At 34.2% G+C, this 26,693-nt stretch overlaps 4 protein-coding genes across 4 annotated transcripts; all 4 read right to left on the bottom strand.

The window, feature by feature from the left end:
- Positions 1-539: 539 nt before the first annotated feature.
- On the bottom strand, positions 540-1,613 carry LOC143562881 (F-box protein At5g07610-like). The gene has a single exon (XM_077050564.1). It carries the CDS (start codon positions 1,611-1,613, stop codon positions 540-542), a length of 1,074 nt encoding a protein of 357 aa, XP_076906679.1.
- A 4,714-nt stretch (positions 1,614-6,327) lies between these two features.
- On the bottom strand, positions 6,328-11,192 carry LOC143562880 (protein trichome birefringence-like 38). Its single transcript, XM_077050563.1, has 5 exons — positions 10,945-11,192; positions 7,423-7,597; positions 7,167-7,342; positions 6,787-6,945; positions 6,328-6,616 (listed from the first exon to the last, which is right to left on the bottom strand). The coding sequence occupies exons 1-5, from the start codon at positions 11,190-11,192 to the stop codon at positions 6,328-6,330; spliced, it is 1,047 nt and encodes a 348-aa protein (XP_076906678.1).
- A 2,042-nt stretch (positions 11,193-13,234) lies between these two features.
- On the bottom strand, positions 13,235-14,776 carry LOC143562899 (F-box protein At5g07610-like). The gene is made up of 2 exons (XM_077050578.1): positions 13,706-14,776; positions 13,235-13,318 (listed from the first exon to the last, which is right to left on the bottom strand). The coding sequence occupies exons 1-2, from the start codon at positions 14,774-14,776 to the stop codon at positions 13,235-13,237; spliced, it is 1,155 nt and encodes a 384-aa protein (XP_076906693.1).
- Positions 14,777-20,916: 6,140 nt separating this feature from the next.
- On the bottom strand, positions 20,917-22,050 carry LOC143562898 (F-box protein At5g07610-like). The gene has a single exon (XM_077050577.1). The coding sequence runs from the start codon at positions 22,048-22,050 to the stop codon at positions 20,917-20,919; it is 1,134 nt and encodes a 377-aa protein (XP_076906692.1).
- Positions 22,051-26,693: the final 4,643 nt, after the last annotated feature.

Genomic DNA, 26,693 nt, shown 5'->3' with positions numbered 1-26,693 from the left:
TATACATATGCAAGATATACATACATATATTGGTACCACGCATGTGTTCCCCGAGCTTTTAGCATGTTCTACCGAGTTTCTATGTTTATAGCTTGATCCAAAACTATGTAACGACACGGCATGCATATAGGCTAACCCACTACATCGTTGGACTTAACCAGGTGATTAATTTGACTACCTGCTCTGCTATGCACACTCTGTGTGGGCTTTGCGCCTCTCACATGCATCTAAAACCGTCTCTAACAATGTTCAAGAGGACATTACACCTGAGTTTGAAATCCATTATCCGTGGTGCTCTAAATGGATATCAGAGAACATGCATATATAACCATTCCACTAATTCATCATCACCAGCAGAATTAAACAAAACAAAATGACAAATATTAAACCTTAAACAGTTAAACCAGAAACACAGGGTTCATAATTGTTATACACATTCAATATATATATAGCTCCAGAATGGGTTTCATTAACTCAGAAAAAATAATAATAATTCATAAGATACCAAAATAATACCTGACATTAACCATACAGCAGAATCACACACCAGCAACAGATGCAATAAACTGAAAGCATGCCGGAGAGTGACCCGATTCCAGATCACATAGCTTACAGAGAGTGTTTAACACGATATTATATTGCACTATCTTTCCACATATTTCCATCACAAGAAACGAATCCTCGTCTTTCTTCCCGATCATAACACACCGAACATGAATGGCACAAAACCACCTTCCGGGGAATTGCTTCATCAACCCATCAAGTTTAACATTGTACTTAATCGACCACCCGAGATACCATTTACTCATCTTGTAAACAATCATCTTTCCACAACTAATACGAAGAAGAAGCAAACGACCACGAGACTCAAACAGCTTTTGATCACAAACCCCATCATCAAATGCTCCAGGAGTTTGTGTGCTTTTGATAATATTATGCTCAAAGTTAAACTTGACATGCAAAGCCTTGTTACTAGTATCAAGCCAATGAATGGCATCATTCCAATATATTCCATTGTTGAAACCTCGAAAACTTTGTAGCGTAAATCGACCATCGCAAACACTCCACTCGCGTGTTTTAGACGAGTAAACTTTTATTTCAATTAATGAATGAGAACCATTATTATTATGTATGACTCCAGCACATATTATTTTGTAATGAGCTGATTTTGAAGGATCAAAAGCCATTCTCACACTACCCATAAACCCACACTGCGGAGTCCGTTTAAAACGCTGTAGCGATGGATTGTACACATATAACTTATCATGCGACAACCGGCAAAGGAGCAAGCCATTGCAAGACTGCAAAATCACAAGTTTACTTGAGTCAAAGTGGATAGTGAAGGTGGTGGGTGGTGCAAATGATTTTATGGTATCCAACTCAACGAAATCGTATTCGAGAGTCTGTCGCAGGAGGATGAGACCAAAGGGGGAATGAGGGAGAGTGAGATTAGGGTTTGTGATGATAGTTGACCAGCGTTTGCATACGTGTTTGAAGACATGAAATGAGACAACGGGTAACCGGAGTAAGATGTCGATCAAGAGGTCTTCGTTGGATAGGACTGCATGTGTGGATGAAACGAGTGCAGGTGAATCTCCGGCCATTGTTTTCATGGGACTGGTAAAACCCTTTAAATCGATCAAAACCCTAATAATCAAATCAAAATACAGCAATCACAATTTAAAGCCCAAAATTTTCGAGGCCGGCCCATTAAAAAGGTATATGTATATATAAATTGGGTGCTTTAATATATTGGGAAAAGTTAACGTGCAAATAAAATTAATGTGTTAAACATAAGAATCAAGTAGAGTAATTATATATACAAGTAGAGTAATTATGTAATTACATCATAGAGTAATTACTCTAATTACTCTACTTGTAAATATAATTACTCTACTTGATTCTCACGTTTAGCACGTTAATTTCATTTTGTATTTGATCCAAGCCCTTAATATATATATATACTAGCTTTAGAAACCCGTGTATTACACGATATAAGTTAATGTGTAAATTACAATGAATAATTTAATATAAATAAAATAAAAGATAATTAAGTCTCTTTATATTATGTAAAAAATATATTACAAATATAGTCGCTTTATATCATCAAATGTATTTGAATTTTAAATCGAGAACGGATTGTTCTACCATCGGTATACAATAATGAAGCAATGCCACTGGAAGCAATATTTAAAACAATTAGACCTTTAGATCTGAAAGATGTAGTCTTTCACAAAAATGTTTTTCACTTCATACCATAAAACATAAAAGATACCAGATTTTCCTTTTTGAATAGCTTTCATGATGTCCTTATAAATACACTATTGTTCAACTGTTACAATAGTCTTATACTAAATATAAAAAATGAAAATTTTGTCTATAATTTTTAACACTTATTACACATTGAATATTTGTAAAATGTAAACAAAATTATTATAGTTTTCTTTAATATGAAGATACCTCAAAAATTAAATGATAGTGTACTATTTAAACATAAACTCTTTTATATACATTTTAATTTTAAAGAAAATATGACACGTAATTATTATATATAAATTAACATTTTTTTATATTAAGTATGTTTACAATATCATTTATAGCATTAATAATTCAATCAATGGAGATTGACCAATTAATACGGTATTTTGAGTTTATAATCAATACTATATTTAGAAATAATGTATATATTTTTTTCTTTTCTATCAATAGAAGAGACGTGATTTGGGCGGGAATTTGATTGTGAGAATTAACCTCAAAATGCCATGTGTCTATAATTATTTTCTTTTATTAGTATAGGTAGATAGATAAAGGATCCAATACAATAATAAGTTATCGTACATTACGTACGCGAGGATCCTGAACGTAGATCGTAATTTTTCACAATCTCTATTATCATCACCTCCTATGTGTGAACTGTCATCGGAAAAACGATCTCCGCTCAATCCATCTCCATCTCCATCTCCACCGTTCGCCGGCGCCGTCAACACTCTTCGTCGCCATTACCGCCGTTGACAACGAACTCGTCGAAAAAACGCAGAACTCGTCACAGGTTTGTTAAGGTTTTTTATAAGAATTGAAATTGAAATTGAAACCAATTGATCGGTTAATCTTTGAAATCAATTCAATTAATCATCAATTTGAAACTTTAATTGATAAATTTTTAGTTTTGAATGATGGGTTTTGACCTTGAACGTTTAAGATTTTAGCTTGAACGTTTAAAGTTTTTTTGCCTGAACGTTTTAGATTTTGGCTTAAACGTTTAAAGGTTTATCGATTCAATTAATCATCAATTTGAAGCTTCAATTGATCAATTTTGAGTTTTGAGTGATGGGTTTTGACCTTGAATGTATCGGGATTTAAGCCTGAACGTTTAAGTTTTTTGCCTGAACATTCAGACTTTAAACCTTGAACGTTTAAGTTTTTTGTCTGAACATTTAAGTTTTTGCCTGAACGTTTAAACTTTTAACCTTGAACGTTTAAGTTTTTTGCTTGAACGTTTTAGGGGTTGGGATTTTGGCTTGAATGTTTTAGTGTTTTTAACCTTGAACGTATTTCGAGTGCGTAATGCACGTTAACCTTTCCCTATATATATATATATAGGCTAAGTATAAAATGAAAACCCACTTGAGTTGTGAAAACTTTAGAAACCCATTCTCAACCACATGTTTTTAATTAATGTTTAAATCTTGTGGTTCACAATTAAAGTGAATAAAAAATGTAAATATAAATATAACTTTTTCTCTCTCCTGAAAACATATATAAAAAGTAGTAAAAAAATAGCAAAACATTTTTTTTTTGATGTTTCGATGTTTTATATTAAATGTTACAACATATATTACATGTCACAAAAAAAAACGATGTTACATAGGGTTTTCACAAATCAAGTGGGTTTTCATTTTAACCTTACCCTATATATATATATATATATATATAGGGGAGAGATAAATTGAGAACCTTGCTGAGTTTTAAAAACTTAAGAACTTCATTTTTTATCACACATTTAATTAAATAAATTAGATTAAGTGGTTGAGATTAAATGTGATTTAAAAATTAAAGTATGAGAGAGAATAAATATGTACAGTTATTACACTAATTTAAATGTCCGTTGCACCTATGTAATAAGTCGACTCGGTGCATAAAAAATGTTGTAATTTTTCTACGTACATGTAACCTACATACATTACGTATATGTAAAAAAAATCAAAAACAAAGTATTTGATTCATGAAATTTAGATACTTTAGTTAAATGACATGTGAAATAGTGATTTGTTTTAATCGTATAGGTAGATTCTCATGTTTTGTTAACCAATAAGAAAGAATGAATCGTTAGTGGTGTTTGGTAGGAAGAATATAATGAATAAATGAAATACAAATGAGAACAATACGTACGTCTGCCTAAAAGTAAAGACATTTTACAAAAAAAAACCCGTAACTTGTGACACAACCTCTTAATCAATCAGATCTCTTAATAATGGTTCAGTATAAGATTGTCAAACAACCCTTAACTACAACAATTTTTTATATTTGATAAAACGATGCATTTTTAAGCACATAAGAGGGGGCAATAAGTTCAAAACACAATTCACTGTGAGAACATAACCTAAAATATAATCTCATGTTGAATGAAACATAAATCTTACAAACGAAGATTAGAGATTTTATAAAGTTTGTTCAAACTTTTTTTTTTTGAATGGCCAACAAACATATAATGCCTAGGTACTCCGTACGGGTTGACCCAATGGCAAAAGGCCACTGATGTGTGGGTAAAAGAGCGTGTTTTAAGTGTTTAATTCCGTGTGTGTTAATTGTTTTTTATATATTGAACACGATTACTTTGAGTGGTTTTATGTTTACAGGTGCTCGGAGCTTAAAGGAACTAATTTGGAGCTCTTAGAGTGATGAGGAATCGAGTTTTGGATGAAAGGAAGCAAACCGAGGCACAGAGAGGAAAACAAGTATCAAGAAAACAAGTATCAAGAAAACAAAAAACGTTGTTCTGGTACTGTAGCAGCCGCAAGCTACGGGTGCCAGACAGTAGCCTACGACCATGGCGGCTAAAATTGACGCCGTACGGCAGCAGCTTAAGGCCATAGTCTACGGCCAAGTCGTAAGCTACGATTCCCAGCGGTGGGCTACGACTGGGCCTGACGGAAATTCTTATTCTTTTATTTATTATTTTCTTCCATATTTAAGCGGAGTTTAACCATATGGCGATTATTCTTCATATACTATCATCTTGAGGCGATTTTGGGGGCGTCATACACTATTCTAACACCTATCAATCACCACAATCATCCATGTTATCATCACTCCAATCAAGGATCAAGATCTTCAAGATGAACATGCAAGGCATCTCCGGGCATAACGTTGAGTTGTAGTTTGGATTTTCGGTATTTTAAACCTTAACTTTGGATTTGAATTTGGTTTATCATTCGGTTAGTTGAATCTTTACATTTGTTTCTGTGCTTAAACAATTTTTCGTAATTGAATGCTTAAGAATTTATCAGCCAATTGATTTGAGGTCATCAACATTTAGGATTTAGTTGTTATCGTCGTTGATCCGTTTATCATTACCCGTATCATTGATTTCATTCCTCAAAACTTAAAACTGATAATAAATTACATCATTATTCAGTTGTGCCAACCGTTCGGATTAAGTTATGATAATAAGCAAAACCAAATATTTAGTCTTTTGGTTATTTATTTGAAACAAAGAGATTTCCAAATTGATTAAATTACTTGTCCAACTTGCTTCACAACGTGAACCATACAGATTGGTTCTCTCTCTAATACTGTGTTGCAATCTAAAAGTAATTGTGTTTGACAATCAAATCATTCAAACTGCTTGTTATCATATGCTCGTCTAGTTTCTTAATTAATAAGTCATGAGTAAAACTTGCACTTTCCATTGATTCCCTGTGGAGACGGCCTTACTTACCCATACTAGTTATAGGTATTTAAGTCTTATAAATACTTGTTTTTTATTGGAGCATAACATCTAAATCAGCCACCGCCAGCTGGCCTAATACAGCCGTACGAAGCTCTTAAACATCTCTAGTTACGGGGAAAACTTAAGTTTGTTCAAACTTAAGTTGTCATTTTTTATTTTTACTTTTTTTAATATTGTTATGGTATATATGTTACGAACTTGCCTTTGACCCGGCGCATAATCATATGATCATATATATGTTAGTTGTGGATTTAATTTAGTCTTTGTAGATGAATTTATTTTATATGTGCTTCATATATTATATTCAAAGTTCTCTATCACTTGATTTTCAACAAAAACAAAACTGCTTAAACATTTAATACAACCAAAAACTGTGTTCAAACAAGAGCAGCAGACAGAAGTAAGTTCCATGTGTCTGGAAGGCCACCAACACACCAATGTGTGCAATCCATTGCTTCGAAGGCATTAAAACTGCTTGGATGTGCATCTTTTCTCAACTGTGACAGTCTTGTTAAGTTTAGCAATGACACTGGTTTTGTGAGACCACTCAGAACTTGCTCCACAACCGTCTCAGCTTTCGGCACGCCACCAGCATATGTTGATCCGTTCACTGGAACTGTTTCTTTGGCACAATTTGTCACACCTGGTGCATTCCAATCTGACCCACTGAATAAATTCTGGTTTCGTTAGTAATTTGATGAAAACACACGTCAGGTAGAAAAAACTTAGTAATAAGACTTGTAAAAATCAAGTCGGCACATGAACCAATTATGTTACGTGCCATCAGAGACGTAAGTATGAGTTATTTATAAGAACTAAAGTAAGTAAACATTTACTTGTAATGAGACGGAGAAACTCCTTGGAAAAACAAAGTAGTTTTCTCGGTGTCTATATCCGACTCAACCCATTTCGCCCAAGTGTTTAAAGCCTCTTGAAAAGCAACCATTCTGTCCATGTCCTTCGTTATGTTTGCACCGATTTGGATATAATCCCATCTGCATCAAATTATAGTAGTAAGCGTCATCAATGATAGATGTTTCATTGACATATGATTCACCGGCTTATCCAATATAGATCATCAAGGGATTTTCTACGGATATTATAAAATGTAATATTGTTGTTTGAAATATGCTTCAGTAATTACCTACGTATCGGTGATTTTTTAATTCGTGAAAAAAGTCAATTTTCTAGTAGTGACTTAAGTAAGTTTACTTACGGCTGCTTTTCTCCTTGACGATACCACCAGAGCCAAGTATTAAAGATCAAAACATCGTTTTCCTTCCATGCATCTCCACTTGTAAGCGAATCTAGTTTCAAAACACGACCGATTTCCTCCTCCACAATGTCAACCAAGTAATGAGACAAGAAAACTGAAATCGAAACTCCATAATCCTACAAGTTAACATAATAAAGCGATGACTCGTATAACCTCAAATGTAACAACATTTAAATAAAGTGATGACTTGTATAACCTCAAATGTAACAGTTGTGGTTGAGTTGACGGTCTGTTCAATGATATCAGATTGCGGTGGCAAAGCACCATGAAGAAGGCATACCATTGATTGCCATTGATTTGCGCTTATTGAATCTCCGATGTACATTATTTTCTTTCCGCTCATTTTTGTTAAGAATTCTTCAGCACTGAATCTACAACGTAAATTTATAAAAATTAACCATTTGGATGTTGTGTAAGGCTGTAAATTTCTGACATAAGACAAACTTAACACGAAATTTACATGTTCGGGTTCAGTCTAGATGGCATCGGGTTGGTTTCAAGAACACATTTAGCTAAATGATTCATGTTCGTATCAATATGACGGGTTCTCGGGTTGACCAGCCCATTCAACTGATTTATTTATTTTTAATGTGTTTATTTAACATATTAACCTCTCTTGATATTTTTTAAGGTCAAATTTAAAAGTTCAAAAATAAACTGACATAGTTTGAACATGATTGTCTTAGAAAATAATATATAAATTTAAAAGTTTAATTAAGTACTCATATTCATGTGACACAATTTTTGTATTAATACTCTGTTCAACCCCGCTCAGTAAACCACAAGAATGACCAATTTATAAAAGCATTCTCTGTCCGTTCGTTATTTTCATCTTTATAACTACATTAAAAAATACTATATTTTTCACTTCTATTTAATTAAATAATACCTTTTTTATATTTTTATCATTACAGTTTCTCTTTCCTCTAATCACAATCAATTTTAACAAATATTAAAAAATAAATGAGTGCAAACAAACTTTCTTCAAATTATAAAAAAAAAATTACTAAATTTTCTATCTCATTCACTCAAAACCACTCTTAATCATATCCTATAATTTAAAAAACCTATCACAAACAAAGGAGATGAGTTGAGAATGCTTTAACAAGCTGCTTTATGGTTATGTCCTAGAAAATGTATGTATGTAATTTTCTTTTAATTAATTTACCTCTATAATTTAAGTATTAAAACAATAAAACGTATAAATTGAAATCATTTCCACAAATTTTTATCTTACGACTAAATATATCAATTAATTTCGACGAAACACGTATGATTATAGATTGTCCACTTTTCATTTTTTTTTTGAAAGATTAATTTGGATCACTCACGGACCACTAAAGTATCATCGTGCCACCAGTGATACTACGCGATTATATCCACCACCAAGCCACCAATTTATGAGGAAACTCAATATTTGAGAAAAACCCCCTTTTATAAGATTCGAACCCAGAACCTTATGGTCACTAATTCTTATCCTATCACCAAAATACCTTATTCTAAACCGAGACAATAAATAAACAAATACTAATTTATTAATAAAAATATAATCAAACAAATACCACACGGTATTCTAGACTCGTGAGGACTGTGACATTCCAAGGGGCTTTTTGTTTACATTTAAATGGAGCCATTTTGATGGAATGAAAACATCTGATTCATTCAGACTTCAGTCTGTTTGGTTTCAGACAAAAAAGTATCTGAATAGTTAAAATTATGTATGCATCAATTAGATTCATGCCGTCACTAAATAAGATAGAGGTTTATTCAGATCTGAATGAACCAAACAACCTTTAAGTCTATAATATGCATCAACTAAGGTAGCGTTTGGTGTGCAGTAATGACAGGGGGATGGAATGATTAATTATGTGGGAATGAAAAAATGGTGTTTGGTTGCTCAATGAAATGAAATCATCAATTACACATAGAATCATATTCCATCAAAACATTCATTCTCACCCCCCTTCTTTTTTTTTCATTCCATTCCTCCTTCACCCTACATTCTCAACAACATCACCTAACGACCACACCACTACCATCGGCACCACCACCTACTCCACCACCACCACCTTACCACCAGCGTTACCACCGCCACCGTCGTTGCCAACAAAATCGCCGTAACCGGGGCAACCATTATCACTGTCGCTGCCTGACCATCACCGCCACCACCACCATCGTATCATTGTCATCACTACCAATGCTACCACTTCTTGACCGCCACCGCCAACACCGTTTTCGTCGCCGGAGCTACCACCGTCGCCATTGTAGTTTTTATTATTATTATTATTATTATTATTATTATTATTATTATTATTATTGTAAAAAGTATTTTGAGATAGAAGTGTTTTTATTATTTCTATTTCATTCCTACAAAAATTTTTTTATACCAAATAACATAAAGTAATAATTCATTTCATTCATACAGGTTAACCAAACAAGACAAATGAATGGTAATGATCCATTCCATTCCATTGTTCATTTCATTCCTTCTCCCATTCCATTCACCCTTCATTCCATTACCTCCAACCAAAAATAACCTAAGTTTTAACATAGATTCATATGGACGATCAAATGATATCAGGTAATGGTATCGAAACGAGTATATCGGTACTTGTATCATGTTTTTAATAAAATCAGGATCAAGAAATTCATAACTGGTATCGCCATCGAATAAGTTTGCTATGAGGGAGGACATTTTTCAAAAGAACTTTATTTGTTTAGCTATTTCTTTAATCATATTTCCCTTTAAATTTTTGTCATCTTCTCCAACACACGCTATTCTCTCCTCCTTGTCCTTCATCTGTCCAAGTGTCTTTGTCTTTGATTCCTTAAAAATTCATCTTCTACAACACACACTATATCACGTTTTACAAGAAGCATCATCTTCTTCATCAAATTCTTTAAATATGTGAGTGAAAACCAAAATGAAAAACATTTTTCGTCACCGGAACCAAAACATGTCGCCACCCCAGGGTTGACTACTAGTCACAAGTACTTTGAGGAGGACATTTATGGGATTTTAACCGTTCTAGACAGAAAATTAGAATCCCTTTCCTCTCAAGGTACCGGAATTTTCCCTTTCACTAAAAGTACATAACGTCTTATCATGTTAGAGCATTCATAGCATGTCCTCTATCCCTATATTTATAATTACACTAAATAACACTATATTTTTCTCTTCTGTTAAATTAAATAATATTTTTTTTATACTTTTATTATTACAGTTTTCTCACACATCCACTCACAGCCAAATTCAACAAATATTAAAAAGTAAATAAGGGTAAATAAAGTTTTCTCAAATTTACAAAAAACACTACATTTTCTCTCATCCTATAATTTGCACTCACAATCACAACCTCATCCTATAATTTACAAATTCCCCTCACATAATTATAGGAGATGGGTTAAGAATGCTCTTAGATTTGTGCTTTAATTAAAAAGTATATAACATCCTACTACACAGACAGCGGGTTCAAACGTGTTGTAGTTTATCTAAATAAACAAAAAAAGAAAAATATTTTTTTGAAAATGAATGTGTGCGACTGTGTGTGTATGTGATTGGTAGAAGATAGTAGACCCCACCTCTTTTTGTGTTAGCATCAAGAGGTAATGCCTCCCCTCTTGGTGCCACCCCACAACGAAAACGGTAGGTCTTAGCATATGCCACTATATGTACATATAATATTTTGTATGGATGGATAGATAACAGTATACGTACCTAGGCAAGGTGCAATTGGTGGGCTGCCATCTGAACTTGAGGTAGTTTAAATCGGGGCGGCCGTATTTGATGCAGTCGAACTCCTTTCGAATGTGTGGGCATTCCGAAGAATCATACATAGGATAGGACTCGTCGTACACCCAGCTTCCTTGGTATAAATCGCACTCATTATTGAATGATGTTGCTCCTGATAAAAGTGCACAAAAAATAACCGCACACCAACATCGTCTTTCAATCCCACCACCCATCACAAATTTCACTACACAATGAGACACAAACAAACATATATATATATATATATATAGAGAGAGAGAGAGAGAGAGACTAGAGGGAGGGAGAGTTTAATTTGTTGAAGGGTGGAGAAGGTGATTAGGACCACCTCATTTGCTGTCTAACCAGCGGTTTGACTTAAAGACTTCAATTTCGTTAGGTGGTTGATATTAAATTTCACAAGGCAAAACAACCAGACATCACTCGATTTACTTTGGGTATTAATTTATTGTTTAGATCTAGTTGATTATGAAACTGAGTGCTTTTTTAGATGTTTTCTAAGGACACCAGACACCTCATGTACGTCCCGTATAAGGTTATATGGGAGGGCTATACCTCGTCCGTATATACGGGACGTATAGAACCCCGTATAGCCCTATACGAAGCGCATAAGGATGTCCCTACTATGACCCTTTTTTAATTCTTATTCTGGTGTTAGCGACTTGATGGTCTCAGTTTGATTATAATAAAATCCAGCCGTTCAAAGTAAAAAAGTTAATATATATTGTGACTGTCATAGGTGAATTGAGAGAAAAATCATGATGGGAGATGTTCACGTGTGGCATGGACCGGAGACATGTGAAAACAAAAGGAACCTTTGTTGATTATTCTTTTACTTTATATAAATGTTTAATATTTTATTAAATACTTTTATAATTATTAAACATAATTTTATGAATTTTCAGAAGAAAAGGCCGTCATTTTTTTCCCATTCATTCACATGTACCGGAGTGTTACCCGATAAAAAAATAATAATAATTAAATTTGTGCAGTTGTTTCTAATAAGAAAAATTGAATATTCTGATCTTGATTTTCCTTAAAAAACTTGATATTAGTACCAAACGGTTTAGTATGATACCTTAGGAAAATTTCGGTAAATACAGGTACCGATCTTGAATTTCCTGATCCCGATTTTCTTAAAAACTTGATACTAGTACTGAAATATTCGTTTTGGAGTCGGTTCAAGACTGGTACCATTTACTCATCCCTAAAAATAATTCTTTAAGCTTCTTAAAATAATATACTCATCCCGTTCAATAAGGTGCCCAGAAATTTTAAGCAACTAGAGCTACCTTTAAAAAACTAAGCCCATAAACATTCTTTTAAACCTAGGCCATTAGTTATTTTTAAAACCCAACAAAGATATCAGCATCTTACATATTCTTTCATAATCAATTGCCCATCAACCAAACTTAAAACCCAATTGGCGTTTAACCCAAGTAACTCTGTTAATAACTTAAGATACAAAACAATTATAACAAAAATATGTGTAGTTTTTTATAGAAAAAAAGTTACTCGAACCAATTTATAGTGGACATTTGTAAATATTTTTATTAAATTAATAAGGTTGGCCCGGGTATGGGCTTAACAATATTTAAGTTGGAGGCATGTCCAAAATGGTTATAAATTAACACTGCTTGGGCCAATTGGACAGGTTTTTAGTTTGGTCGAGCTAGATCGAGCCGAGCCTGTTCGAAATCAAGCTAGATTGAACTGAGCCAGCTCGAACGCAAGTTCTATTATTTAGCTTGGTTTAGAATATGAGCTCGAGTTGGCGTGGCTCAGCTCGTTTACAGCCCTACTACAAACTAGATCGAACTGAGCCTGCTCGAACTCAAGCTCTATTATTTAGCTTGGTTTAGAATATGAGCTCGAGTTGGCGTGGCTTAGCTCGTTTACAGCCCTACTACAAACATGTTTGTCAGAAACATTTTTACCTAAACCACAAAAGGCAATTTCTAAGTTCAATCTAATTTGGTACTCCTAGTTGAACATAATCAACATATATTTGAATATTTGACCATTTATATCTTTTGTGAATGATTAGAATGATGATGACAACTTGTGAATTTTTAGGATAAACTCAAATTAACAGCAATGTTAGTTGTACATATATCGTGCTAACTCGATGGATATGTTACAATTTAGGATTGGTTCGGGACTTTACACCATAACAAGGAAGATCTAAGATCATAAGGTAGCCAACATATATACTTTTCAAAATTAACCATAAAGAGGATCACAGAGCAGCAACAGATGCAATGAACTGAAAGCTATCCGAAGAGTCAATAACTGAATCAAGTTCATAGATCTTTAAGAGAGTCTTTAACCCGATATTCATCATCATCATCGTACTCAGTATATCCCACCAATAGCAATGCTATGGTAGGGTCTGAGGAGGGTAAGATGTAGACAGCCTTACCTCTATCCCATAGGGATAGAGAGGCTGCTTCCGGTGAGACCCCCGGCTCGATAGTAGTTTTGCATCAAGCCTTGGACATAAGGCACATAGCACTCAATCATCGGGACACCGGCTGATCGGTGCATGTGCCCTTGTCTTTCGGCTATCAACGCCACCACATGATGCCTGATTAACCTTCCGCCACTTTTAACGTTATTTTCACGAGATTAGTAAAATAACGTCAAAATTAGTGCAATTTTACTTTTGCCCACCCGAGGGTTCACACATATATACATTATATGCGCGCACCGCAAGCAGGGCGTTCTTTAACCCGATATTGTACCGTACTATCTTTCCACACATTTCCATCACAAGAAACGAATCCACGTCTTTATCCCCGATCACAATGGACTGAACACGAGAATAATACGTGTTGGGGAAGGGCATCAATAACTCCTTTAAATTAACATTGTACTTCAGCGACCACCCAGATCTCCATCCACTCATCTCGTAAATATGCAACTGCTGGAGATATTTTTGTGAGCAAAGAAGAAGCAAACAACCACGAGAATCAAACAACTTTTTATCGTCATATGCATGACAGTTGTTTGCAAGCGTCTGTGGTCGTGTTTTGAGCGAACGCTCGGTAATGTCTAGCATAGAATGCCAGTTACTGTTTTCAGTATCTAGCCAATGAATGGCATCATTCCAATATACTCCATGGTTGAAACCTCTAGTGTACCGGTGATCGTACTGTTCAAGCTGGTGACATGTAACACTCCACTCACATGTTTTAGAGGAGTAAATCTGTATTTGACCAAAATATCGAAAATTAAATATGAGTCCAGCACATACTATTTTGTAATGGGTTGATTTCGAAGGATCAAAAGCGATTCTCGAACCACCTGGATGACGATCCGGTTTCTCATAAGGAGACTGTGGGATCGTTTTAAATTGCTTCATGGACGGATTACACACGATGAACTTATCGAGTTTGATATTATGGCATAAGATCAAACCATTGCATGACTGCAAGATCTCAACTTTATTCGAGTCTAGAGTAAAGGGGGTGGGTAATGGAACCGGGATTCGGGTATCCAACGGCACAACATCATATTCGGAGACATATCGTCTCCGGATAAAGAGACCGGAAGCGGGGTCGAGACTAGGGTTTTGGGTCCGGCGGTAAGTGAAACTAGGGTTTGTGATAAGTGTACACCAGCGTTTGGATATGGATTTGAACACATGAAGAGAGACAAGGGGTAACCGGATCAAGATTTCGGTCAAGAGGTCGTCGTTGGATATGACTATTTGTGTGGATGGGTTAAGTTCTAACGAAACTACGGCAGTGGATTCCATAATATTAGCGGCAGGTTTCATTTTGGCTAAGTTTAACCTAATATATTAAGGGGAAACAATATATATAAGGATACAATATGATCATATTTTCCAAATCATCTTTTAGAAACTAAATTTTCGGTCAAACAAGACTGTGAATTACAAAAGATCTACAAACAGGCCAAAACACTAACACCGTGTTTCTGAGTTATACTTACCAAAAGAAAGGGAAGGAATGTTTTCTTTTAAAGAAAGGAAAGGAAAAGAAATAGTAGGAAAATAAAAAGTAAAATAGTAGAGATTGGTTAATTGGAAAGAATATAAAGAAAAGAAAGTCGGGGAGAATGGAAAAAGGAGAGAAAAGCAAGGAAAGTAAAAATCTCATTTTCTTTTCCTTTCTCTCCATAAGTATACTCGGTAACACACTTAAATTTTTTTAAAAAAAATCATAACGCAAAATATTAAAAAAAACAAAAAATCTAAAAAAATAAAATGTTTCCATCGCTATCCTCGTAAAAAAAACGATTTTAATTCATTTGTGATGATAGCTTACAATTCATTTGTCAAATAAACATATTAAGAATGGAATTGGATTTCAGTTTCTTCCCATTCAAATTCCTATTGGAATGTTAGATTCCAAATTCAGTTTCTTCCAATTCCAAATTTTATACAAATTCCAATTTTAATTTCATTTCATTATGTGAAACGAGAACGCCCTTAGATTTTAAACAAACAAAATTATATGTTAAATGTTGTACCCAAATTTAAATAGAAAATTACAAATTTTGTCATTTTGAATATCCAAAATTATGGATAGGGTTCTTTGCGAAAATGACTTTCGCTCTTTATCATTTATTTGGATATTTATCTCGGTTTTAGTCCTTTACAATAACAAGTGTTAAGTTTTTCAGTTAAGTCACCCATGTGTTTTACACATAAAAGCATTTTAGTCTTTTAACCATTTTAATGACTATTTGTCTGATAACATAAAAGATTTGGTTCTCTTATGAAAAACAATAAATTTAATAATATTAAAAAAGCTGAAAAATTTATATTCAGTTAATAAACTAAAGATTTATAACCCAAATTAATAATATTTTTTACCACAATCTCCTCCACTCAATCACCAAATTTCGTAAAACTTTTACAAAATATTTCGAAAACCTAAGAAGAAATTGAAGCAAGCACAAGCACAAGTATTGACGAGAAGCTTGAGGTAGATCGAGGAGCGTTCCACTGACCATAACCTAATTTCATGAAATATATTAGAACAAATTTGATTTGTAGATATAAAAACCAACCTTAAAGATTGTTAGGGTTCAGGCAAATCAAGAGTACCATGACGGAGACCTGTATCTGAAAAATGTGGCGACGAGAGAAGACATAAACGAGTTAGAGTTCATTTGGCTGATTATGTGTATATAGATGCAGATAGGTGAAGTCAAGTAGATTTTCAGGCGAAATCGTTCTCATATGTGGGGTTGTTGCCGGACAAGACGTGGATCGGTGAAGACAAATTAAGGATCACTATGTGGTGGTGGGTGTTGGGCCGCCGACAAGACGAACGGTGATGGCTGTTTTCAGACGGCGGCAGTTGTGATTGTTTTTCATAGTAAGTTACATGGGTGACTTAACTGAAAAACTTAACACTCGTTAATCCAAAGGATCCAAACCGAGATAAACATTCAAATAAAGGATAAAGAGTGAAAGTTATTTTCACAAAGCACACAATCCATAATTTTGGATATTCAAAAGGACAAAATTTGTAATTTTCTCCAAATTTAAAATAATAATTTAACTAAAATATGTGCTTCACGCACCTCAAATCCCCTGCCACCACCCCATCGCTTAATCTGGAACGCCCATTGTGACATCGATGCTAGATTGGTTTGCACATATGGTCGGTTATGAGTACATTAGAAAAACAAACAAAGTATATGGGTGTGCGTTACTAAGTTTGCTGGAAAAGCAAACTAGGTGAAATGAAGAGAATGGAATAGTAGTGGTCGTCAATGGAGATAATAACGTGGTAGAGAAGTAAGAAAGGAACGTTAGTTAATAGGATAAGAAGGTGAAAGTGTGGGGGATTACTGATTAGTGTAGACCCGTGAGGGTATTATATTCAGTTAATTATTTTGGTTATTTTCATAAAAGTTAGTTTCATGTAAATTAATCAGAAAAAATAATAAGAGCTCGAGAATTCTTTTTGAGTGTAAATTTTAACCTTAAACAACATAATGTAGATGTTGTATATTTTGTCCAACTTCTCAATAATATAAACTTTATTCGTATATGGCTAATCAATAACTAAGTATATTTACCCAAAAACGATGGTTTTGTGCTTAATTACATTTAAAGTTGTATATGGCCAACATGAGAGAGAGGAAACAAGAGCCCGTGAGGATGATATCAGATTCTATGGCAGGGGACAATAGGCGACTTTCGAGAGTGTTCTTACAATCCAAGATTCATCCACACGTCCATCGAAGATATAAATTAATTATAAAGTTGCCCGTCTGCGATGCAGCTTGTTGCCCATCTGCCTGCCACTTTAGTGTAATCGTTTTGAATTTAATAAGAACAACAATAACTTATTATTATAAAGTCTAATTATTAGAAATTATGCCTTTCAATGTATATAAAAATATAGAAGTGAATAAAAGTAATCAACATTATTGATACAATTCGAGTGTTACTAACTTTTTAAGTAAATCCCTTGCTAATATAAAATACGTACCCGATTAATGATATCTATGCATGACTGACATATAAAAGAATAATTAGTATTGTCTTTAATTACGCCTTCACTACCGTAAAATAGAGGTGTACAAACCGGTTTAAAACTCAACCGGTTTGGGTTAAAACCGGTTCGGTTTGGTCAGAAAAAGTCAAAACCGATTTATGATCGGTTTTAGTTCGGGTTGAAACTAGTTTCTTGACCAGGTTACAATCGGTTTGAATTTGGGTTATGGCTGGTTTTTGTCCAGTTTTGGCCGGTTTCGGTTCGGTTAACCGGTTTTTGTGAGAAAATTACAAACTTACGGGTTTAATCAGTTCCAAATCGGTTTCTAAAGAAATTATCTAAAGAAAAACATAAAATTAGATTTAACAACTGTTCAGATCAATTAAAAATTTAAATTGAAAAATTAGTACCTAACATTGTTATATAATTAAAACCTTAGTATCAATACTTACAACTTTAAACCTTATGCATTCTTGAGTTTTTTATTTAAAGGTTTGAAAAAGAAAAGATAGGAAAATTTTTCTTGTTTCATTCTTGAGTTTTTTTGTTAAAAAAAAAGGAAAGAGAATGGAAAGAAAACTTATGCATTTTTTCCTCCAAAACTTTACTGCCAAATATGGCCAGATTGTGAAGGAAAGTTTATATATTACTAATTTACCCATCTTTTCCTTCCTATCTAACTCAAGAATGAGGGCATAATTGAAAAGTTACAATTTTTTTTCCTATCATTTTCTTCCTATCTAACTCAAGAATGTAATTAACACTTTCTTTTCTTTTGTTTTATTTTAATTCAAGAATGTCTTTTAAGTATATAATTTATTTTCCTTTCTTCCCTTATCCAATCTTATCATTTCTTTTCCTTGTATTTTAAACCCGAGAATGCAGTGTGTACTCAATCTTCTTATTTTAGGGAAATGTCAGGGACTAACTTCGTAAGTGTACTTGCATATTTTGGAGAATGTAATTAACACTTTCTTTTCTTTTGTTTTATTTTAATTCAAGAATGTCTTTTAAGTATATAATTTATTTTCCTTTCTTCCCTTATCCAATCTTATCATTTCTTTTCCTTGTATTTTAAACCCGAGAATGCAGTGTGTACTCAATCTTCTTATTTTAGGGAAATGTCAGGGACTAACTTCGTAAGTGTACTTGCATATTTCTTTCCAATTTAAAACTCGTCATACATAGTCCGTTAACCAAATAAAAACTGGCCATATATAGTCCATTAACCAATTTAAAAACCAGCGGACGTTTAACCCAATTGCCCTAAAACTATAATCTAATTAGTGACAATTAAATGGAATAGGTAGAGAACAAATAAGTAAAAGAGGGAGGGGGGGGGGGGGGGATGGCTAGGTAGCGTGTACTCTCTAAATTCTAAACTCTATTTACCATCGATTAACTAAAATCTGATTAACAACAGTTAATTGGTTAATAAGAAGCACAAATGTACTTTTGGAAGGTAGAGAGCAAACATGCAACAAAAATAATAATAATAAAATAAATAAATAATAAAAATTTGAGTAAACAAGTTTGCTTATAACTTTCGTTACAAAACAATTATAATAAAAAAAATTGTTAGTTTTGTATTGGATTGAAAAAAGTTACTCGAATCCATTTTACATGTTGGTGGACCTTTCAAAAAATAATTTTATTAAAATAATAAGGTTTTGAGGTATGGGCTTAACAATTTATAAGTTGGAGGCCTCTCCAAAATGGTTCTTGGGCCAATTGGACAAGGTTTTTGGTTTGGTCGAGCTAGATCTAGAGGTGTATAAAACCTGTTTTTTTTCACAAACCGAACTAGTTTGGTCAAAGCCTGGTCAAAAACGGTTTGGGTCTAGAAACCAGTTTAGGAGCAAGAGATGTCGACCTGGCCTAGGTAGGCTCGGTTCGGTTTAGAACCGGTTTTTCTCAAACCGGTCTGGTTTTAAAACCGATTTGGTTGTTCAAAAGAGGAACCGGTACCAAAACTAGCGGTTTGGGTCGGTTTAGAAATCGAGCTTGATCCGAGCCGACTCAGCTTAAGCCAGTTTGAATTTTAATCGAGCTCAACCTTTATTACTTAGCTCGGTTTAGAAATCGAGCTTGATCTGAGCCGACTCAAGTTAAGTTCGAGTCAAGCTCAAGCTAGCCCTAGCTAACATACATATTTTTCAAAATGTTTTGAAATAAGCGACTTGCCAACTCAAGTTAAGTTCGAATCAAGCTCAAGCTAGCCCTAGCTAACATATATATTTTTCAAAATGTTTTGAAATAAGCGACTTACATTTTATTACAATCCTAATCTTTAGTCATGAACATTTAGACAAATGAGCCTGACTGATGTCATAAGAATATATTTGGCGCTTATATAACCATTCTAACTAAGATGGAGATGAAAGAACATTTGATTAAAAAAAAGCCAAAACGACAAATAACGTTATAGAAGTTAAACATATAGAGGAGCCAAAAAAAAAAAGATTGATCACCATGACAAGTCAAATGTACGATACCAGCTTCATATATAATCACTAACAAAACTCCATACCCAAACAATTTTATCCATCGCATGCGCCACCAATATGTTTCGAACCTGAAATGCATAACCAATTAGCTTAGCAGCATATAATAATGAGAACGATGTATAATACTATAAGTTATTGATAAACTATTAATAAAAGTATAATTAGGTACAAAGTAAACCTAATCCAATCATATTTTCTAACTATGGTAATAATATTTGATTATTTTCTAACTAATACATTCTCTCTAATAAGCTGTGCAGTGATATAGCTGATATATCACCGATATATCATTATATATCGTATATCGGTCCATTGGTAAAATATCGGTTAAAATATCGGTCAGAATATCGGTACCGATAATATCGGCGATATTTCACCGATATTAGACCAATATTTGACCGATATATCACCGATTCCCGATATCAGTGCTTTATGTCTTAATTGTTAATATTTAATGTTCAACATGCATTAGTGTTTTAATCGGCTTCTACTTGTTGTGATTTTTAGTGTTTTGCAATTTAACACTAATCATTCAGTAAACCTTACTACCATTAACAAATTAACATTTTGCAACTTGCAAAATGTTAATTTGTTAATGGTAGTAAGGTTTACTGAATGATTAGTGTTAAATTGCTATATATATATATATACTTTGCATGATACTAAAATTACTAATATCCCACCGATATCTTACCGCAATAACCAGTATCTCAGATATCGGTCCTTGACCAATTACCGATATTTTTCCGCATTAATTGCTTAGCTAATAAGCGGAAAATTACTTCATAACTTTTTTACACATTTGTATATTGTATACTTGTTCACTAAAAGTAACAGTCACAAAGAATCATAAACTTGTAGCATATAATGGATGCATAAACACAACTTCTATATGATATTAAATCATACCTGAAATTAACCATTAAGCAGGATCAAACAGCAGCAACAGATGCAATGAACTGAAAGCTATCCGAAGAGTAAACATCCGAATCAAGTTTACAGAGCTTAAAGAAAGTCTTTAACCCGATACTGTACCGCAATATCTTTCCACACATTTTCATCACAAGAAACGAATCCTCGTCTTTTTCCCCTACCACAATGGACCGAACACGAGAACCAAACCACCCTGCAGACTTACTACTGGTTTTCGGGGACGGCATCACAATGTCACTTAAACACACAAGGTACTTCACCGACCACCCGGCATCCCATTTACTCATCTCGTAAATATTCAATTGCTTCGGATTGTCTTGTGAACAAATAAGAAACAAACAACCGCGTGAATCAAACAACTTTTGATATCTATAAGCCTTCCCATCTTCAGGTACTCTTTGTGCTCTTGTTTTGAAAGAACGCTCAGCATTAATATCTAACATCATATGCCAGTTCCTGTTACGCGTATTCAGCCAATGAATGGCATTATTCCAATATAACCCGCGCTTGAAGCCTTTAAACGCAATGCATCTTCGATCATGACCCAAAACACTCCAGTTGCATGTTTTTGAAGAGTAAATATGTATTTGAATATCTAAATTATCATCGCTAAATACGACTCCAGCACACACTATTTTGTAATCCGATGATTTCGAAGGATCAAAAGCCAATCTGTAGCCACCAAAACCATACCTCGGCTTCGAATAAGGAGATTGTGGGATCGTTTTAAACGAGTTAATGGACGGGTTGTATACGATGAGCTCATAACTAGGCCTGGTATGGCAGAGTAACAAGCCATTGCATGACTGCATGATCTTAACTTTACTAGAATTTAAACTTAAGGCGAATGGTGATGGGACCTTGATTTGGGTATCCAACGGCACAAAATTGTATTCGGGGACGTTCTGTCTCCGGAGAAAGAGACCGGAAGAGGGGTCGCTAGGGTTTCGGCTCCTGCGCAAAGTGAAGTATGGGTTTGTGATGAGAGTACACCAGCGTTTGGATACGGATTTGAACACATGAAGAGAGACAAGGGTTAACCGGAGTAAGATTTCGGTTAAGAGGTCGTCGTTGGATTCGACTATTTGTTTCGATGGATGAAGTTCAGACGAAGCTTCGGCAGTCAATTCCATGGGAACGTAAACCCTGTAAAACAAAACTACTTGAGGATCACGTATACTAGCTATATGCAAGATATACAAATAGGCTCGTATTTTGCAAATCTTTCTTTTTAAATAAATTTAGCATAATCTAGAACAAATTTAAATTGAATTACACAAAGGTCCTTCTTCTATGTTATTATTTGTACTGGGTTCTTAAGTATGATAAAAGTACTACATGTTTGGCCAGACAAGAATGTCATGTTATGGAGGATTCCGGCTTTCCTATCGAGTTTAGATTTCATTGTCATCCTTAATGTCATCGGGTAACACAAAACGTCCCTCAAAATTAACGAAAATTGTTGAGTGTTTGTAAAATTACCAAAGCATCCTTATATTTCAAAAAAATAATATGTGGATAAAAATATTTTAAAAAAAAATAATAATTTAATTAAGCCCTAATGAAAATCTACCCTACGCAAAATGACACATCAAACAAGTTTTTTCTCGTCCTCCTTCTTCCACTGCGGATACATCCATGGCACCATCAACGATCTTCAACGGCCGTCTCTCTCCACCCAAGAAGGCCACCACTGTCACACCCCAACCTAAGACGGAAATGTCAGAGCGTGATCCAATTGCTCACAGCTCGAAGATACTATCATGAATATTAGTGATAATATCTAATTAATTATTTTATTCAAAGATTACACACAATATCTACATACAACAAAGCTATTCAAGTAAATAAATATAACAAGTTTAAATCCATGTTTGTCTTCATTATAACCCTAAGGTCTTTCTAAATGTCCATACTTCAACTTCAAGCAACCTGCATATACGTAGAAAACAGAGTTTGTCAACAACACACGTTGAGTGAGTTTACCATCAGTTTTGCAATAAAATAATGTTAATATAATAAATAAGAGAAATAAGCAAAACGTAATAAATGCGGTAATAAAATCAAACCATGAGCAAATAAGTTGTCGATTAAACCATTGCTAAGCGAATCGGGCGCCGGTAAATCAACCATGAGCAAATAATAATAATAATAAGACCGTTGCCAAGCGAATCGGGTTTTGGTCAATGAGAACCCTCCATAAGGGGATATGCCAAACGAATGCACACATAAACAAGTAAGCACATAACAAGTATATTTGATTAATCACACACAATTACATGTTTGATATTTTTGATATATATATATATAGTATGATATACGCATATGTCCCCAAAACATTGTGAAAATTGAGTAAAATAGGGGAATGATAAAACTCACATTAGATTAAAGGCAAGTGATTAATAATTAAGATAAACGAACTAAAGATTAAGCGAGTCGTCCACTACGTGTCGAACGAGATTAATGATTAGAACCTGGTGAGATATGATAATATAAGTAAAAGCGAACTTTTTGCCACTGGAATCAACCTAAACGGACGTTTAGAACTCAAGTTATGTTATATTTAGGATTTAAGCGAGCTGGTACTAACCAGAATCTGAACAGTGAGTCGGAAGTCGGGTTTTGGGCAGTAGCCTTAAAATTTTGTTACGAGAATAAAAGTATTCTGGACCGAACGTTGAATCCGATCAGAAGTTTGAGAAAGCGTAAAGTCAAACTTGTTGATTGTTTTGCCCTTTAAGGAGTTTTAAACGAATTGACCAGTCAACACCCTTCAACCACCAAAGTTGATTGAAGGTTATTGACTAGGGAATATATATGTACGATTCCTATGTTTAAAACTTACCCAGAAAGTGAAAGAATAAAGAGAAACGATGAGTCAAAGGTCCATACGTATGCAAAGTCAACCGGTTATGAACGTATCTTCAACCAATAAGCAAAAACCGAAGAGTTTGAGGAGGGAAGGAGATGTGACGGCTGGGGAAAGTTTATTTAGGGTTTAGGGAAGTTTATGGCAGGGATTATAAGTGTTGTTTATATAGAAAAACTCTAAAACGAACCATATTTGGTATATTTACTCGTTTAGGAAACCGAATCAAGTTTTATTGATCAAATCACTGAAATAAACCAAAAGATTTGTTCTTGGTCAGTAAAAAACAACTTGGGACTTGTATTTTAGTTATAATATGTTTTCTTGGTCCTTACTTCTCTCAAATATACCTAATATAATCGATTTTAATACCAAAAACGAGCTAGGAAGTGGATCGGCTTATGGATTCTGCACAGGTGAGTCATCGCGCAGCGCGGCCGGCATGGGAGCCGCCGTCGCGCGGCGCTCCGGCGAGTAGGAGGGGAAGGTTTCACATGTTGGCAATATTGGTCCTTGTTATTTGTTTCTTTGATCATTTATTAACTTTTATTGTTATAGTTAAGAAATAAACATAATTTAAAACATGAAAGGTCTTAAATGAACATAAGGAAACTTAATAACTCATAAACATTTGATTTTTGATTAACAATAAATATCTAAAAAATTCCGGATCGATTAATCGTAAACGAATACGGGTTCTGCCAATTGTGCTCCCACAACTGTCGTTGCACCTCGTTAACCACATCTACTTTGGCACCCCTTATCGTCGATTGAATCTAGATATAAATAATTGTTGGTCACTGATATATATTAATTTTTACATCCTTTTAACACTGAAATATCTCCAAATAAATGTAATATCGACAATTATATTAGAATAAATAACCACTAATGTTCATAATTTCTATCTGTAGGTAAATATAACCTTAAAGAATAAAACGAGCTGATATACAAAGAAAAACGGTGAAAACAAACTCAACATACCCAATGGTGAATCAAGGTATGGCCATGCCTAGAACGTACGAAGAAAAGACAAAAATAAATAAGGGAGTCATAACATGGCCATGTTAACCAAAACATACCCCATGTTAAAAGTACAAGAGGAAAAGACAAAATAGAAGATTTTGAAGCTAAACATGGCCATGTTTTACCAAAACACACCCAATGTTGAAAGTACAAAAGAAAAAAACAAATTTGGGCTCTTCTGGAAGCCAACACGGCTGTGTTCCCCTCTGCTGTACGATCTGACAACGAACATTAATTACAACATGACAAAAAAGTCATCATGGTCGTGTTTTGCTAAAACACGACAGTGTTTTGGTAACTTGATTTGCTTATAAATAGAATGCTCATCTTCCACATTCAATACACCTTACACAACCTACAACACCATTAAATTCCCTTCACCCAGTGTTTTGGTGTTCTACATTTATGACCGTATAACGCTTCGAACTGCAAAGCCTTAATGCTTGTGTGATAGCTATTGTTGTATGAGAATTCCATTAGAGGTAAATGGTTATAACAACTGCCTCCTATATTTAAATGTTAATAGGTATTTCATACGATGTTATTTTCTAAAAAAAATTATATCATATAAACAAGATTTTTTTTTATCTTTAAAACGAGTACAATATCGACGCATATGAAAAAAAAAAGAAAAAAAAAGAAGCAAAAACACAATGAACTCAATTATTGTGTTTTAACTATTGTGTTTTTGAGATGAAAAACACAATTGAAGTGAAAAACACAACTAAAAGAAATAACGCAGTAATCAAAGCTTCAATTTAAAACACAATGACATAAACACACACACTTTATTAAAAAACACAATTGAGATACACAAAAACTACTATACTTTCGTTGTGTTTTTTAAGCTGAAAAACACAATATTGTGTATTATTTTTCGTTTACAATCAACCTAACACTCTCACCCTCATCAAAAAGCCAAACAAGTTGTAGATGATATGGTTGTCGATTTGTCTAAATTTTTCGTTAAATGGAAGGTTACCAGCACCGAAAGGAGTTGTATCAACGGTGCAAAAGTCGGTGTGAAGAAGCAGCAACGGAGACGTGTTCGCGTGTTTTTCCGGCGAGTTGCAGGGTCATTACGGCGGATCTTAGTCTCTATTTTTTTCGACGAGTTGCAGGATGGCAATGAGTTACATGACGAGGCTGCTGGTGCACATCGGTTGTACTCTCGTTCACCATACGCTGGAAAACAGAGGAGGTTGGTGAGTTGTGATGGTAGTGGTTGGCGCCGGAAAAGAAGAGGTCACAACGACGGTGGTTGTGATATGGTGGTGTTCGATTTGAAAATTGGAGTTTTTAAAGATGATGTTGAAGAAGAGTTTCTCCTGATCTATATTCTTAAATGTGAACATAAAAACCCTTTAGTCCCTAAATTTTGAATAAAAGACTTGAGCCTTCCTAGAAATATAATACTCCTTATTTGAACCGACACCTTAAAGCCTAAATTCGTTATTTGGACTGCGAAAAGGTATCTAAACCCAAATTTTCAAGCTCAAATAGCAAAACAAGGTAAAAAAACAATAAACCAAATCAAAGTTTTGGTTTTTGGTTAGGTTTTAACTTTTATCTCAAACCGACCCAAACTAAATCATACCCACCGTGTTGAAATGTTGAATTTTGTTTGTATTGAGGTTAGGGTATATCAAAATCCTTTATACAGATAAATATATCAATGTATGTAAAACTTTACCAGTCGGCTGTGAGATGTTGGTGCTTCCGGTGGTAGGTTGCCGGAATTACGCCGGACCACCTGCCGGAATCTGAATATAAGCTTTCCCTCACAATTGAAAGAATAACGAGACTTGCACATTCAGTCTATCGGGTTTAACAATATTATTAAGAGCTCTTTAACTAATCATGTGAGCACTTCAACCCTCA

The sequence above is a fragment of the Bidens hawaiensis genome, unplaced genomic scaffold (genome assembly GCF_021521415.1).
Source record: "Bidens hawaiensis isolate Kalapana, Puna unplaced genomic scaffold, B.hawaiensis_p1.1 tig00021181_1, whole genome shotgun sequence".
Lineage (NCBI taxonomy): Eukaryota > Viridiplantae > Streptophyta > Magnoliopsida > Asterales > Asteraceae > Bidens > Bidens hawaiensis.
The sequence above is the reverse complement of the archived record's forward strand: the minus strand, read 5'-3'. Positions and strand labels throughout refer to the sequence as shown.

Coding starts and splice junctions, on each gene's coding strand:
- LOC143562898 (XM_077050577.1), bottom strand. CDS start 22,050: ATGGAATTGACTGCCGAAGCTTCGTCTGAACTTCATCCATCGAAACAA.
- LOC143562899 (XM_077050578.1), bottom strand. CDS start 14,776: ATGAAACCTGCCGCTAATATTATGGAATCCACTGCCGTAGTTTCGTTA. Junction 13,319..13,705: donor TAAAGAACGCCCTGCTTGCG/GTGCGCGCATAT, acceptor ATCGGGTTAAAG/ACTCTCTTAAAGATCTATGA.
- LOC143562881 (XM_077050564.1), bottom strand. CDS start 1,613: ATGAAAACAATGGCCGGAGATTCACCTGCACTCGTTTCATCCACACAT.
- LOC143562880 (XM_077050563.1), bottom strand. CDS start 11,192: ATGGGTGGTGGGATTGAAAGACGATGTTGGTGTGCGGTTATTTTTTGT. Junction 7,343..7,422: donor CCACAACTGTTACATTTGAG/GTTATACAAGTC, acceptor GTTAACTTGTAG/GATTATGGAGTTTCGATTTC. Junction 6,617..6,786: donor GTTTCTCCGTCTCATTACAA/GTAAATGTTTAC, acceptor GAATTTATTCAG/TGGGTCAGATTGGAATGCAC.